The 13,814-nt window shown below is 42.2% G+C and overlaps 1 protein-coding gene across 1 annotated transcript in view; it reads left to right on the top strand.

The window, feature by feature from the left end:
- LOC133364817 (histone deacetylase 5-like) overlaps nt 1-11,743 on the top strand; it is a 76,100-nt gene extending 64,357 nt beyond the window's left edge. Inside the window, exon 6 of the mRNA XM_061585680.1 lies at nt 11,704-11,743. Within this exon, the coding sequence (XP_061441664.1) occupies nt 11,704-11,743 (40 nt within the window). The remainder of the gene's footprint in view (nt 1-11,703) is intronic.
- Nucleotides 11,744-13,814: the final 2,071 nt, after the last annotated feature.

The raw sequence follows: 13,814 nt of genomic DNA, 5'->3' as shown, positions 1-13,814 counted from the left end.
GCCCATCCAACTGAGAACTTAAAGGCAACCTAATAATTTACAGTATACAGATTTCATCTATGTAGACACCATACACATTAACCACATTTAAAGCACACACACACCAAGAACTCTGGGAACTGTAGTTTGTTATGGGTGCTAGGTGTTATAGCTCTGTGACGGGTAGACTACAGTTCCTAGGATTCTTGGGGGGGTGCTTTAAATATATGGGGTGTGTGCAGCCATATTTGCCTCCAGTGGTAGCATAAATGAATGGTTTATTCAATTCCCTAGACACAGAGGTCCCTTCTTCTCCTCCGTGCATGTTTGTACATGGAGTCGGTCTTTGTTGTTTAAAGATAACCATATGCCATTCCCACTTCTTTATGAGTTTGCTTCAGAACCACCAATATCTAATAACAAGGTACTCAAAGCAATCATGTTTGTGGCATAAAGTGTGAGTAACACATGCATCTCTTAAATACTCATGCCCAAATACTAGGGAGCTCTGTTTATATTGGGGTCCCTCAATAAATTTCATGAATATTAAAAGATGTGCTTATGTTATTCACACTTTTCATGTTAAGCCTGGGAAATACCAGGGTAACAGCAAATCATATTTTTCTGCACAAAGTATTCAGTTGCCATATAGATCATATAACTGCTTAATCAATGGGGGGAAAAGTTGAAGAGAGATGGATTTTCCCAAAGACACACTCTAAGCCACGACTGATCTGAGATTTTAAGGCCATTTGAGGTGAGCTTACCTGAGCATTTTTACAGATACTTCTATACACAGTGGTTAGAAATCCATATAATTCTGTGTTTTAATGGAAAATATAAATACACCCCAAACATAGGAATATGTATTTCATGCTCTAAATACTGCTTACTTCAAATCCCCGGTTACACCTTTGATTTGCCACAGAGGTTGTATTTATGCAAACACCAAAGTATTACAGTAATTTCTAAGCACTATGGCTACAAACCTCTAAAAACTGCACATGCAAACTTACCTTTATAAGAAGGACTTAAACACAAATGGAAGGGTATTCATTTTCTGCAATTCCACATGTGCAACAATTCCATATACCCTTACATTGGAGTACACACCATTGAAAACAATGAGACATACAGTAATACCTCAGTTAACAAATCCTCCACGAAACAAGTTCCTTTAGCCTTTTCTGGATACAGGGTATGTGAGGGCGGTACACACTTTGACAGTCATAATGTGGCTCCTTGTCTACTGGATTGCAGCTGCTGCAGGCAGCTCTCTCATGCATGGCTGTAGTGGCACTCCTTGCCAGGTGGCGCAGCACCACTGCAGTGAACAGTGCTTCGGGTGCCCTGGAAGCACTGTTTGCTGCAGATGTGTCTGCTCGAATATAGGGGAAGATGGCAGAGAGAGAGAGCAATCACAGGGTGGCTGTGGCAGCTGCCCCTTGCCTGCCTGCTTGAGTGTACAGAGAGGAGAACTGCGCTCAAAGGTTTAGATTGCTACAGCAAGATGCTACATGAGAAAAAAAAAGGCAAGGCATCCCTGGATGCATTTTGGAAGAAGCCTTCAAGTGGTCTTACGTGACCTGTTTGTTTCATTTCAGACATGCATATTGTTAGTTTTGAATAAAATGTTTGCTGAAATATGTTGAACTGCTCTTTTTTGTGGTGTAGGAACGTATCCCTATTCTTTCCATGTCTTTCCTACCTCTGGTACCAAAGTTTCTGTTAAAGAAGTAATGTCCAGGAACGCATCTACTTTTTTAACTGAGGTATTACTGTACTTCTGAATAGATACATGTAGGATCACACTATTAGTGTGGTACATTTTGACACCTACCCTGGATTTGGAAGTATTGTAGTTTTCATTAAAAAACAAGATTCAAGCTACTGGCCCTCATGAATGTTCAGAAAAAGTGCAGAAAGTGCCTGCAAAGATCTTCAGAGGGCAGACCTGCTATGGCCTGTATGACCCTATCTCAAAACCATATATCATGTTCCTTAGCACATGTACCTACGAGGGCCAGCACTAAAGGGCGCCAGGTCATGCCTGGGTCCCCTGAGGGGCCCCTCGATAAGCTGGGGGAGGAGTAGCGCTCCCTTTCCATGATCTGCAGCAGTACTCTGGCAGGGAGAAAGTTTCCCAGCTGCCCGTCCATTGGCTGGCTCCACTTACCTGTCTCTCCTGTCTTTTGCTGTTGTGCGGGCTGTGTGCACAGGGCTGCCATTAACCAAGATGGCGGCCGAGGGGTGTGCACACACGTGTGTGTGTGCGTGCATGTCATGGCCTGGGGCAAGCTGATGCCCATCTGGCCCCTGCATGCCTGGTGCCGGCGCTGGTACCTACTGCCTACTCTCTCATATTTTTCTTCCTGTTACTTGTAAAACAAAATATATATTTCAACGATAATGCAGAATGGGTTTCAGAATTAAACACAATAGTTTTTCATTTAAAGTAAGCACATTGTCATAAGTGTTAGCTGTTTTCATATGCAGTGTAATCCAATAATGTCTACTGAGAGGTAAGTTCAATTAAGTTCAATGGGGTTACCTCCTGGGTGAGTACAGGATTACAGCAGTGATTGCATGGTGATTTTAGGAGTTTTTTGGGGAGAGGGCAGAATTTAGACTACTATTTTTAGTACAGATTCTGAATTGTCTTGGAAGCCAGATTATCAGAATTGCAGAGTTCTTTTTATCAGCCCAAGATGTAAACATGAAACATCTTTTACTAATGTGAAGAGACCTGAAAATAAAATGCAAGCCATGATTTAGGTCTGAGTGAATCTAATTTTTATGGTGAAATAAAGCCAAGTTTTGGACTAATGAAAATGAAGCATAATTAGTTTGGCATATCAAATTACACAGTTTAAACTAATTAACAACTAATTGTAATATTTTGAGAGTGTGCTAATTTGAAACCACTGCTACTTAACAGTAATTGATTTGCCAAGAGCTTAAACAAAGCCACCTTCCCTCCTCCTAACAATGGGTTTACTTGTGCAAATATATTAGTTGAGCCATCATAGCATCAGATGTTGCCATTTCAGCCCCCAAAACCTTTAAAAAATACACCACACAAATTGAACTGAGGAGTGGAGTTGGGGGGAGTGAGAGGGGGGAAAAGAAAAAGGATCACAGGGTAATATAGATAAAGTGGAATTCTGGCAGTTCACTTTCCAGATTCATTACAGTTCATCAGTCAGTACTGAAATCAGTAGACATTCATCATGTCAAATAGTTCAGTGGGAGGAAAAACGGCATCATTTCCTTGAAGAAGGAATAGCCAACATGGTGCCCTCCAGAAGGTTTGGATCACAACTCCCATCATTCCCAGCCAGCATGACCAATGATCAGGAATGATGGGAGTTCCAGTACACAACATCTGGAGGGCATCACATGGGCAACCCGTGCCTCAAAGGATCTGTTGATGTGCTCAGAAGTCTCCACAGTTTGCTTGCATCAGCGCCTTAGGCTGTAGTCCTTTGCACACTTGAGGGGAGAAAGCCTAATGGCCCAGAGTATGGTCTGAAGGCACATGAAGACACCACCTTGGGGAAGGTAAGCAGGTCTGAGTCTGGTTAGTGCCCAGATAGGAGACCACCTGCAAATCACATGTACACTGCCTTGAGTTCCTTGATTAAATGAAGGTGGGATATAAATGTAAGAAAGTAAACATGGTGTTTTTTTTAAACGATTTATTGCATTTCTAGCAGAGGGGGGTTATTTGAACCCTTGCTTTCTCAACTGTAGTATGACACCTAATTTGACACCATGCCACCACCCTATGTGGGCTTACTGTAGTTCTTTCTTCCAAGTAAACATGAATATGATGAGGTTGCACTGTAAGTTACCATGACCATCATAGCCATAAAAAAAACTTGTATTTCATGGATAAACCAAACTTCAGTGGACTTCTAAGGCTGCACAGCCAACTCAGGAGACATTCAGAGCCTCTCCTACAGATGACCTCAGTGATCAAACTGGGATATAAGGGTTCAGGTAGTCCCAAAGATACTCTGACCTAAGTTGTTCGGGGCTTTGTCAATTAATGCAAGGATCTTGAACCTGGTTCAGGTAGTGCAGATGTTTTAAGAGTGGTGTCCCATGTTGTCAGCCATGTGCTCCCATCAGCAGTCTGGCCCCTGCATTTTGCATCAGTTGGAGCTTCTGAACCACAGCCAAGGGCAGCCCTACATAGGGCGCATTGCAGTAATCCAGCCTTGAAGTTACCAATGCATGGACTGCACAGATCATGACAGGTTAATCATCAAAGGGTGCCCATGCACTGAAAGAAGGAGTACGCCTGTAGTACAGAGGTTGTGCTGTCCCTAGCCCCTGTCCTGGACATCTGTGCATTGTGCATGGACATCTGATCCAGGCAAGCCCATATGTATAAACCTTCTATGGAAACCTACATGGATGTTTAACATTTCAATATTGGAGGCGGCAGGACCAGGAAGCCACATGACTTTGGGGGCAAGGCCACCAGTGCAACCTTTTTCAATGCACAGACCCTCTTTATGTGATCAAGGTGTGAAGGGAAATATTATGAGTCATTTTGTCTCCTCAGTTTCAAACACGGAGCATTTTTAGAATTGTGCCCCACCTGGTGGCAGGTGGTATTTATTATGCAAGAGCTAGAAGGGATCCAGGCACATGAACCTCTCCAGAGTGGATTAAGCCTGCCAAATTGCAGACAAATAGCTTCAGGGGCTATTTATGGAGGAAGTAATGGATTCATTTTCTTCCATAATCCCTATTAAGGCAATATTAGGCTAACTAAATTCCAAAATCCACATTAGTTTAATATTTTTGAAATGGGGAGTTGCGAGGGATTGCCTCTTCCTCTTTCTCACCTTAAAATAAGATCCACATTATTGCCTGTACATTTTTTAAACTTTGCAGCTTCATACCAGACTTGCAACCCTCCAATAGGACTTCTAATATGAGGCTGTTTTGTTGCTATTGTTAAAGTGGTTAACATAGGATTGATTTAAATGAAGCTTTTAACTCCAATACTGTGCTTTAATTATCATCATCATCATTATCAGGGCTGGCACCAGGCATGACTGGGCCCTTGGGCACTAGCCTGTCCTGGGCCTGCAGCATCATAGCCCACTCCCCCATACAGGTGGTGCAGGGCTAATAAGCCTGCCTGCGCATCCTACCTTCCTCTCCCATCCCTGTGAATTATGTGTGTGTTGTGTGTGCATGCCTGCCATCAACCAAGATGGCAGTGGGGGCATTAGTCCCTTAGGGAAGCCCCCGCCACCATCTTGGTTAATGGTAGGCATGTACACACAGCATGCACATCATTCATAGGGAAGGGAGGGGTACATGGGCACGCATGCGGGGTTATTGAAGCCCACATTTATTATATTGGGGTATGTGCCTGGGAGTTAACCCTCTCTGATCAGCTGCAGAGTCAGGAGGCAACGCTGCCAAGGATCATGGAATAGGAGCACTACCCTCCCACCCTATGGAGGGGCCCTTCAGGGGTCCCTCTGAACTGCAGGGCCCCTTGGCCAGGGCCCAACTTGGCCATCCTCTGGCACTGGCCCTGATCATCATCATCGAGTTGTCTTCAGTGCTCCACAGGGAACAATTTGGACAGCCTCACTTCTTGCAAAGCCGATGGAACTAGAGAAGCATAGAGATATTGGGAAACATAGAGCCAAAAGGGTGCAGAAAGGGACAGAAACAACGAAACAAAAGATTCTAGGGGAGGGAATCACTGACATTGCACTTGGACTTGGGAAGGGGGTATATCACCCCACTTCACCTCATCATTCAGTCCTCACACAGAACCAATGTACACCTGTCATAAATAGAATGACTTGATATAAGGCACATTCCTATGATAAACAACAGTGCTCTCCCATTTCCTCCAAGACTCTTCTGTTAAAAACTGTCAGCACAGCAAGCCATGATGTTCAGTGTTATTCGACAGCACACCAAAACATGCTCACATCAAACAGAGGTCGCTGGAAAACCTAGCCCTGTGTTCTGATTGATTAGTTGACATCTGTTATCCAGTATATTTGTGTGTGTGTGTGTGTGGTAAGAGAAACATTCTCTTTGCAAAAGAGTTGCCAGTTTTGTTCGAGGTTATATTGGTGTGCAGAATAAGATGACTCATTTCCAACTCAGCATTTGAATAAAGTGGCTTGTTTCCTGGCCAGCTAATATCTGATTCACTTACCACCGACAGAAGCAAGAGAATTGTCTGGCTAAGTATCATTCTTTGGGTCCCTCCCTCTTGTTTTCTCCCTTCTCCCTCTCTTCCTCTTTCTTTTTGGTTAAAGTGACATCATCGGGTAAACAGTTATTTCATTTTGATTTATTCTGACATGCCAAATGGAGCCAGCTTCGGGGGGAAGCTGTGATTTTCTGGGTGTTTTAATGTTTTGTTTTGTTAAAGCAGAGCTCTCTGTGTTTGTGTGCAGCAGGAACTTAACTGAAATTGTCAAGAGATGGGAAAAATAACTAAGAGAGATGTGGTTGATGGAAGACGAAAGAAAAAGGCTGAAAATGATGCTATGATTTATTTAAATGAAAAGATTGTTCCATAAACAGCAGCCCTGGTCCTATAATGCTCTGCACATCATATGTGTTGATAAGTAACCATTCCTTTCTGTAAATGAGATTACACTGCTGGACTGATTAGAGCCTTGCTTTAGACAGAGAGCTGCATCCATACTCACTGACTTTGAAATCATTCACAATGAGGACCCGCCTTTGAATACTTCCAAATTTAGGCAATTCTTGGGACAGATGACATGATGCTATATAAAAAAATCCCACACAAAGGACTATATATATTTGGGTGAAGTACCTATGGCCCTCCAGATGTTGTTGGAATACATTTCCCATCAGTCCCAGCCAACATAGCCAATGGTCAGGGATGATGCAAATTGCAGTCCAGGAACATCTAGAGGCCCACAAGTTTCTGAACATATATATAACATGCACACAGAGAAAGACACACAACCCAGCACTACTCTCGGTATGGCCATGCAGCCCCATCCTTGGTACTTCCTTATCTCTCTCCCTTCTGGTAAGTGGCAGATGCATTTCTGGGAAGCTAAGATTGTTTTGGCTCCACCCCACCAGGAGAGCTGTTTCCAATTGACGTAGGAGTTCTTTTCACTGCTGTCTGAAGGGCTTTGCTATCCTCAGGGCTGGTCCAAGACACTTTGCTGCTTGAAGCAAAGGACAAGATGGTTGCCCTCTGCTGCTCCATGTATGGAAGCCAACTGGACATGCAGTTGAATCTTACTTCAACACTGGAGACAACATCTTCCAGCACACCTGAGGGCAGCAGGCTAGCTCAGGTGCATGGCTGGCAGGGTGGAGGATAGTTTGCTAGGGCTACTGGGGCACAGCCCTTCCAGTGAGAATGTCAAGCAATTAAAAAAAAAAACCCAAATCTCAAAACTGCACACTGTTTGCTGACCCACACACAATTTTATCATTTCTTGAATTTCCGGAGGCTGGTGAAGACACTTATGTCAGTCTCCTGTTCTCTGGCTAACCAGCTCTCTGAAGCACGCATCCAATCATAATCCAAAAGTATAGCTATGGCAAAGAGGTCCTTCCCAGGACCTTCCATTTGTAAGCCCCTCCCATAGTTTAAGTTCAGAATACTTTCAATGCAGAGGAACTGAGGGACATGCTGGTGCTATTATTTCTAGTTTTATGACTTTTGTCAATGATTTTTAAAATAAAAAGTTTAAGCTCTGTGCTTGTCTGGATATGACTCCACATTCTTTCCCAGACCTGGAAGATATTCTCCCTAATCTCAGACATAACAGAGGCTGATTATTATTAGTCTGGGATGATGTGCTCAGCACATGAGCAGTGATTATTGCATCACATTTTCAAGACTGAGCTCAGGTATCACAAATACCTTCTGCTGTGCTCTGCTGTGCACTGACTCAAATGAAACCATTTTTGGGGGGCTATTGATTGGAATTCTTTTAATTTAGAGAAAAAAGTGTTTCGGATAATGAAAAGTTAAATTGATTTTCGGTGGAAGGAAAACTGTATGCAACTGGAAGCAAGCATTCCTCACATTGTAAAAGTGTGTGTGTGTTTAGTTTTTTGGCAATGGATGTGTAGGTGTCATTGATACATGAATTCAAAAACTTATGTAATGTGGTGTGGCTTAATTTCTAAAAAGAGCTATGGAATCAATCATGACTGAAAATCATACTTGACCCTCTTACGTAGAAGCTCTCCCACTGTCCGTAGATGTGCAGAGAATTGATATATTTTTAGTTAGGAGACAGTGGCACTCTGCATATGTGTAATGGCACACTTCCTTAAATAAGCGCTGTACAAGTCCTATTGTGATGAAAACAGCAAGGTTAAAAATTACAGCCCTACCAAGTCAAAATGTTACCAGCTGTCACTGGCAGGCAAAACATGTGGTCCCCAGAGCTCTGGTCTCTAATGTCTTCCTGCTGTTCCTTCCTGCCCCTCTGCATCTACCATCTGAGGCAGCTGCGTCACTCTGCCTCATTGTAGGGCAGCTCAGCATCCATTCCATTGCTGTTCACAGTATCACAGGATAGATTAATGGTGTCCGTTGGCTGAAGGACTGAGAGCTGAAGGAAATCTTCATGAACAGATGCTGCATATCTCTGACTACCTGATGCTGGGGACAAGAAGGGATGGCCATCAGCTTCATGCTGCCCTGCTTATGAGCTCCTAGAGCCACCCATTTGGAAACTACTGGGAGCAGAATGATGAACTAGATCAGTCCAGCAAGGCAATGATTTTGTTTTTATGTTAACCCACAAGGTAGGCTGCTCTTATTTCCACTTTGCAGATGGGAAATCGCTTTGAGATGTATCAATTTGTCCAAGTGAATCTTAGCTGGAATTTGAATGGACAACTCCAAGATCCAAGTCCAACATTTTATCAGCAGAACCCAGGATACCAAGAAAAATACAATAATAAGTCTAGCTTGATAAAGAGAAAGTGTGATGCTGTAAATGAGCTATGCATTTTCCAAAAACAAGTGCCAAAAATGAACATCACTCAATGCTGTGCTGTATTATGCTTAACAGCTGTCATAGAAATTTTACCATTATTTTTGTATTTCATATGTCTGCAAGACAGATGCCATAGGTTTTGATCACAGCATTTGTTTTTACCTAGGGAATTCCTATCATAAAGTTAGATACCATAAGGTGTTGCTAGCTTCTGCTAGCATTGAGAATGTGTGTGTGTGTGTGTGTCTGTCTGTCTGTCTTTGTGTTTTGTGGTGTTTTGAGGCAGAACATGTCAGTGATGACATCATCTGCCAGAGCACCAGGGTAATATGATGGATTGTTCTTATTCTGGCAGATGAATGAAGTAATAATGAGGCTTTCAAGTTTGTTTGTAGAATAGTTTGCTTGTTAGAATAGAGGTAGTTAGAGAATGAGGTAAATAAACAGACTGGGAACTACTTTGTTTTGAAGGGGTTCCTACTTGGTGCAGCTTAGTGGTATTTTGTTTTTCAAGACTGCATTTTTAAGTAAAAGCTGGAGATTGCATTTCAGCTGCCTGAAGAACTTCTGGTAAAGCTCAATGTGTTTTAAATGAGCCTATGCAGTGAGAAGTATGTGCCACTGTTGGAGCTCACTTCCTGGTAACTAGTATCGCAGTCATGCTCACAAGGCCGACACCAGAGGTCGGGCTCTGACTGAGGGCCCCTCCTTAGGGTGGGAGGGTAGCTCTTCTGTCCTGCGATCTGCAGCAGCATTGGTTCCTGACCTTGCTGCTGATTGCAGAGAGGGAGCTCCCAGGCACCCCCCCATACAACCACACAGGCCCGTGAAGCCCATAGCACACGTGTGCCATCAACCAAGATGGTGGTGGAGGCATCAGCCCCTTAGGGAAGCCCCTGCTGCCATCTTGGTTGAGGACAGACATGCATGCACAGCATTCACTGTAGTGGGAGACGTAGATGGTGCATGTGGGCAGGTGCCACGGGCCCAGGGCAAGCTGGTGCCCAAGGGCCCAGTCGTGCCTGGCCCCGGCTCTGCATGCTGATCCTAATTGGGTATTGTGCTATGCACTGGGCATGTGTTTGTGGTGTGTAGGCCTCTAGTTTGCCACTGTGAGAACAGGATCCTGTACTAGATGGACCATTGGCCTGATCCAGCAGGCTCTTCTTATGTTGGAACATAATGTAATGTAATACAATAATCACTAAAAGAATGGATCGACACAGCTGCCTGCCTTTCTGGACTGTCCTTGGAGCCATGGCTATAGGGGCTGTCCTGATGAGTTCCTGCACTCCAACATTTACTCACAATTCCACTAGGCGTGGCCCCTGCTATCCACATCTTCAGATGCATGGCATTAAAAACTTACCCATTCAGGGCTGCCTTTTCCTAACTGTTGTTGGGTTTGAGAGACTGCTTTATGTAAATCTTTGTGGTATGGTTTAGGCCACCATTGTTAAGCTGCTGACGTACAACTGTGTGTTATAAACTGAGGATGTTATTGTATCTTAATGTATCTTATTTCACTGCATACCTTGCCTTGTGAGGGCTGTGGCTTAAAATGTTGCCTAAATAATATACATATAAAAATAGGTAATGATATGTATCCCTTTTGGCTCTACAAACTGAGGTTCTCCTCGTAGCTTTCTCCCTTGTATGAGTCTCTTCATATTATTCCTAACAGGGAGGGGCTATATGCCATTAGTCAAGTTTGTATGAGGATTGTGATACATCATGTAAATCATGAAAGAATCACCAATGCATCAGGCACATCTTTTTCCATGAGAAAAGAATGCCCCCATTTCCTTGTGGCAATTCATTGAACTCAAGGCAAGTTCCGAAGATAAATATTTTGGACAACTATGAATTCTCCCATTCTATTGCAATTTCACTGGTGAAAGTAACCTGAAAATGCACATCCATCTATAATGAAGTGTCTTTGTGTATATTCTCAAGCATCAGTGTAGGATTACATTCATAAATTATCTGACTTCTCATTCTGTCAGCAATGTAGTTTTTAAAAATAATCTCTGTTCTTTTATTCTCCAGAGCAATTAGGATAGGGGAATACTTTGTCTTCTCTGTTTTTACATTCCCAACAGCCAATTTAGTTCAGTTTGTTGGCTGTCTCCCAGGTGATTCCTAATAAAGACGATGTGCATAATCAGATTATTTATTATTATTAGATACCTGCTTTATGGCAGTGGTCTGCTAATCAAATTCAGAATTGGAGTTCGGAAGTTTTAGGCGGGCAAGCAGCCAGCACTGTCTTAAAAGCACAGCAGCACAACTGAGATGACTTGGAAACTCTGCTAAATTCCTTATGTGTTACCTGATTTTCAAAAGGGTATTTCATTGTTAAATTGGATAAATTGGATCCATAAATATTTTTTTTTTAAAAAAGGGGGTTGCACCTTTTCTTCCATTTAACTTTTTCGATTTTGCTGACACAAAGCATGTGTATTTCTGAACCTAAAGTTATAAAATATTCTGACAATTTTAATATAAACAGGAACCTTTTGCAGTGATTGCTTGGATCGAAAATGTTTTTCCACTTGACATTTGTTTATACTTCCTAGGAAAGAAAATTTATTTATGGATAGCTGAAGAATACAAATAAACACGGGGGAGAGCTGAAAAATCAGCTTTGATTATGTATGAAAATCTACAATGTCATTGTGTACTCTGGTTCCATATTCTGATTGCCTGTTTATTTTTCTAGAGCTGTTGGCGAGCCCATGGAAGAAGAGCCAGCTTTGTGAAGTGCCAAGTCCTCCCTGATATTTCCTGTGTGTGACATCATTGTGTATTCCCCCCTCCCCCCAAAAGCACCCTTAGACATGTCTTGTCTGCTGCTTGGGTGGCAGAGATCAGATGGAACATAAACACTGGGCACAAAATTCTGAACAGCAGCTTCACTTGTTCGTTGGATGGACTTAAAAGGGCCTTCCAAGACTCCTTCAGTGTAACCACTGCAATTCTAAAGTTACAGTAAACCAGACCTTGCAAAGAGAGACTGAGCTTAGAGCCTGCTTTTGTATGATGTGTGATCCACTCACTGACTTAAATGGTAGAACAGAAACATTAAAGCAGTTCTACATTCTTGAATATGGTTGCCTATGAAAATTGAAACAGCCTGCAGAACCGCTGGAGAAAAACAAAATAGTGTAAAAAAATCCCACTGCTTCTGACATTTGAACATGTTTTCCTGGATCATTTTTTTCACACTGTTAAAAATAGTTCATAGGATTGGTTTAATGTTCGTGATGCTAATGAAATGATGGGTCATTCCTCCACACTGCCATTGTAAAGATGCTGAGTCAGGAAGCCTCAGGCAAAAGAAAGCTCTGCTCCACTGCTTTTCAGCTGTCCCCAAAAGAACTGTGTAAAATGGCTCTTTTGAGTTAGCTTTTTCTTGTTGCTGTTGTTATTTTCTATTTGTTCTCTTTTAATGTGTCATTTTATAAACCCGAGCAACAAAAGGCTCTCTGCAAGGAAGGAGCGATTGGTAGAATGCTGCACAGTTTGGAGCTGTCATTAGCTAGTTAGAATGTGATTGCAAGACATTTCAGTTAGCTCGCAAAAGTCCAGAGCTTTCCGCCGCTTGACTTCACCGTGCTTCAAACTACTGGCATGCTCCAGCTTTAAGGGAAGCAGGCGGAAAGGACCATCCTGAGTTGTGCTCAAGGTTCAGGAGCTTCTGCAGATCTTGTTTTTAAACCTGATTGGAGTGTCAGTCATTCTTTTCCTTTTAAGACTTTTTGAGGGTTGGATCCTAGTAGTAGAAAAATCCGATGAGGTGTCTCCTATTATTTATTTTCCACCTTCAAGTATAGTGAGATTGTGATATGAGTAACTGCCAACTCATGAGCGTTACTGAAGAGCTGTGCCTTTCACTGATAATGGAAGCTTAAACTCTTACACAAGTTGCCTTATCTTCACAGAAAGGGAAAGGGACTATGGCACTTATTCAGAATCAGAGTGTTTTTAAGGGACGCAAATAATGACAGAGGAATTACAGCAGTTGTTTGACACCCCCCCTTCCTCCCTACACATACACACAAACACACATTTGAAGTAAACAGACCACTATTATCTACCGTTGGTCATTCTATTTTACTGTACCCGATAATCGGCCTTTATTTGAATGGCAAGTGATGCTCTTCTTTTATATATTTCCAAGCTCAAAGGATACATTAAATCCATAAGTGAACACTGTCATGCTTTTTATTCAGAACTCTGAAAGGAACCTTAATTAAAACAAGATTTTAGGGAAAGCCGTGGTATGAAAGATATGGAGCAATGTGGTTTGAGTTATAGCAGACTCAAACCTGTAAATCAAAGATGAAAGATTTCACTCAAATGGAATTATATAATTCTCTTTTGTTCTATAGGCGGCCTGCATTTTTCCCTCAATGCACTTACGTTTGTTTACAATTAACATTTTAATTTGAGACTTTTTCCTACTTATATGGAAATTGCCTGATATAACTTGGAAATATGAGACAGTGCTTGAAATAGGAAGGAAAATTTAGCCGAGTCGAGCATGTCTTTGTTTATGGAAGCATTATGATGAGGTGGATATTTACAATTAATAATTGGAAAAGTCGAAGCCTACGCTACCCAAACATGTAACAACTAATTCCTGTTTTCCTGGATATTACAAGTAATCTGAAGAACTTTAAATGGCCTGAACATGGATATTGAATCTAGTCCTTTGATTCCAATAGGATTACGTTTGTGAGTAAGGCAATATATTCTAACTGCTTCTTTGAGTGATCGTAGTTGACAAATTACTCCAATTGTCTAATAGTCATCCTATAAACAATGTTT

Source organism: Rhineura floridana, chromosome 10 (assembly GCF_030035675.1).
Source record: "Rhineura floridana isolate rRhiFlo1 chromosome 10, rRhiFlo1.hap2, whole genome shotgun sequence".
NCBI classification, from domain to species: Eukaryota; Metazoa; Chordata; class Lepidosauria; order Squamata; family Rhineuridae; genus Rhineura; species Rhineura floridana.
Note: the sequence above shows the minus strand (reverse complement) of the source record. Positions and strands in the feature narration are given on the sequence as shown.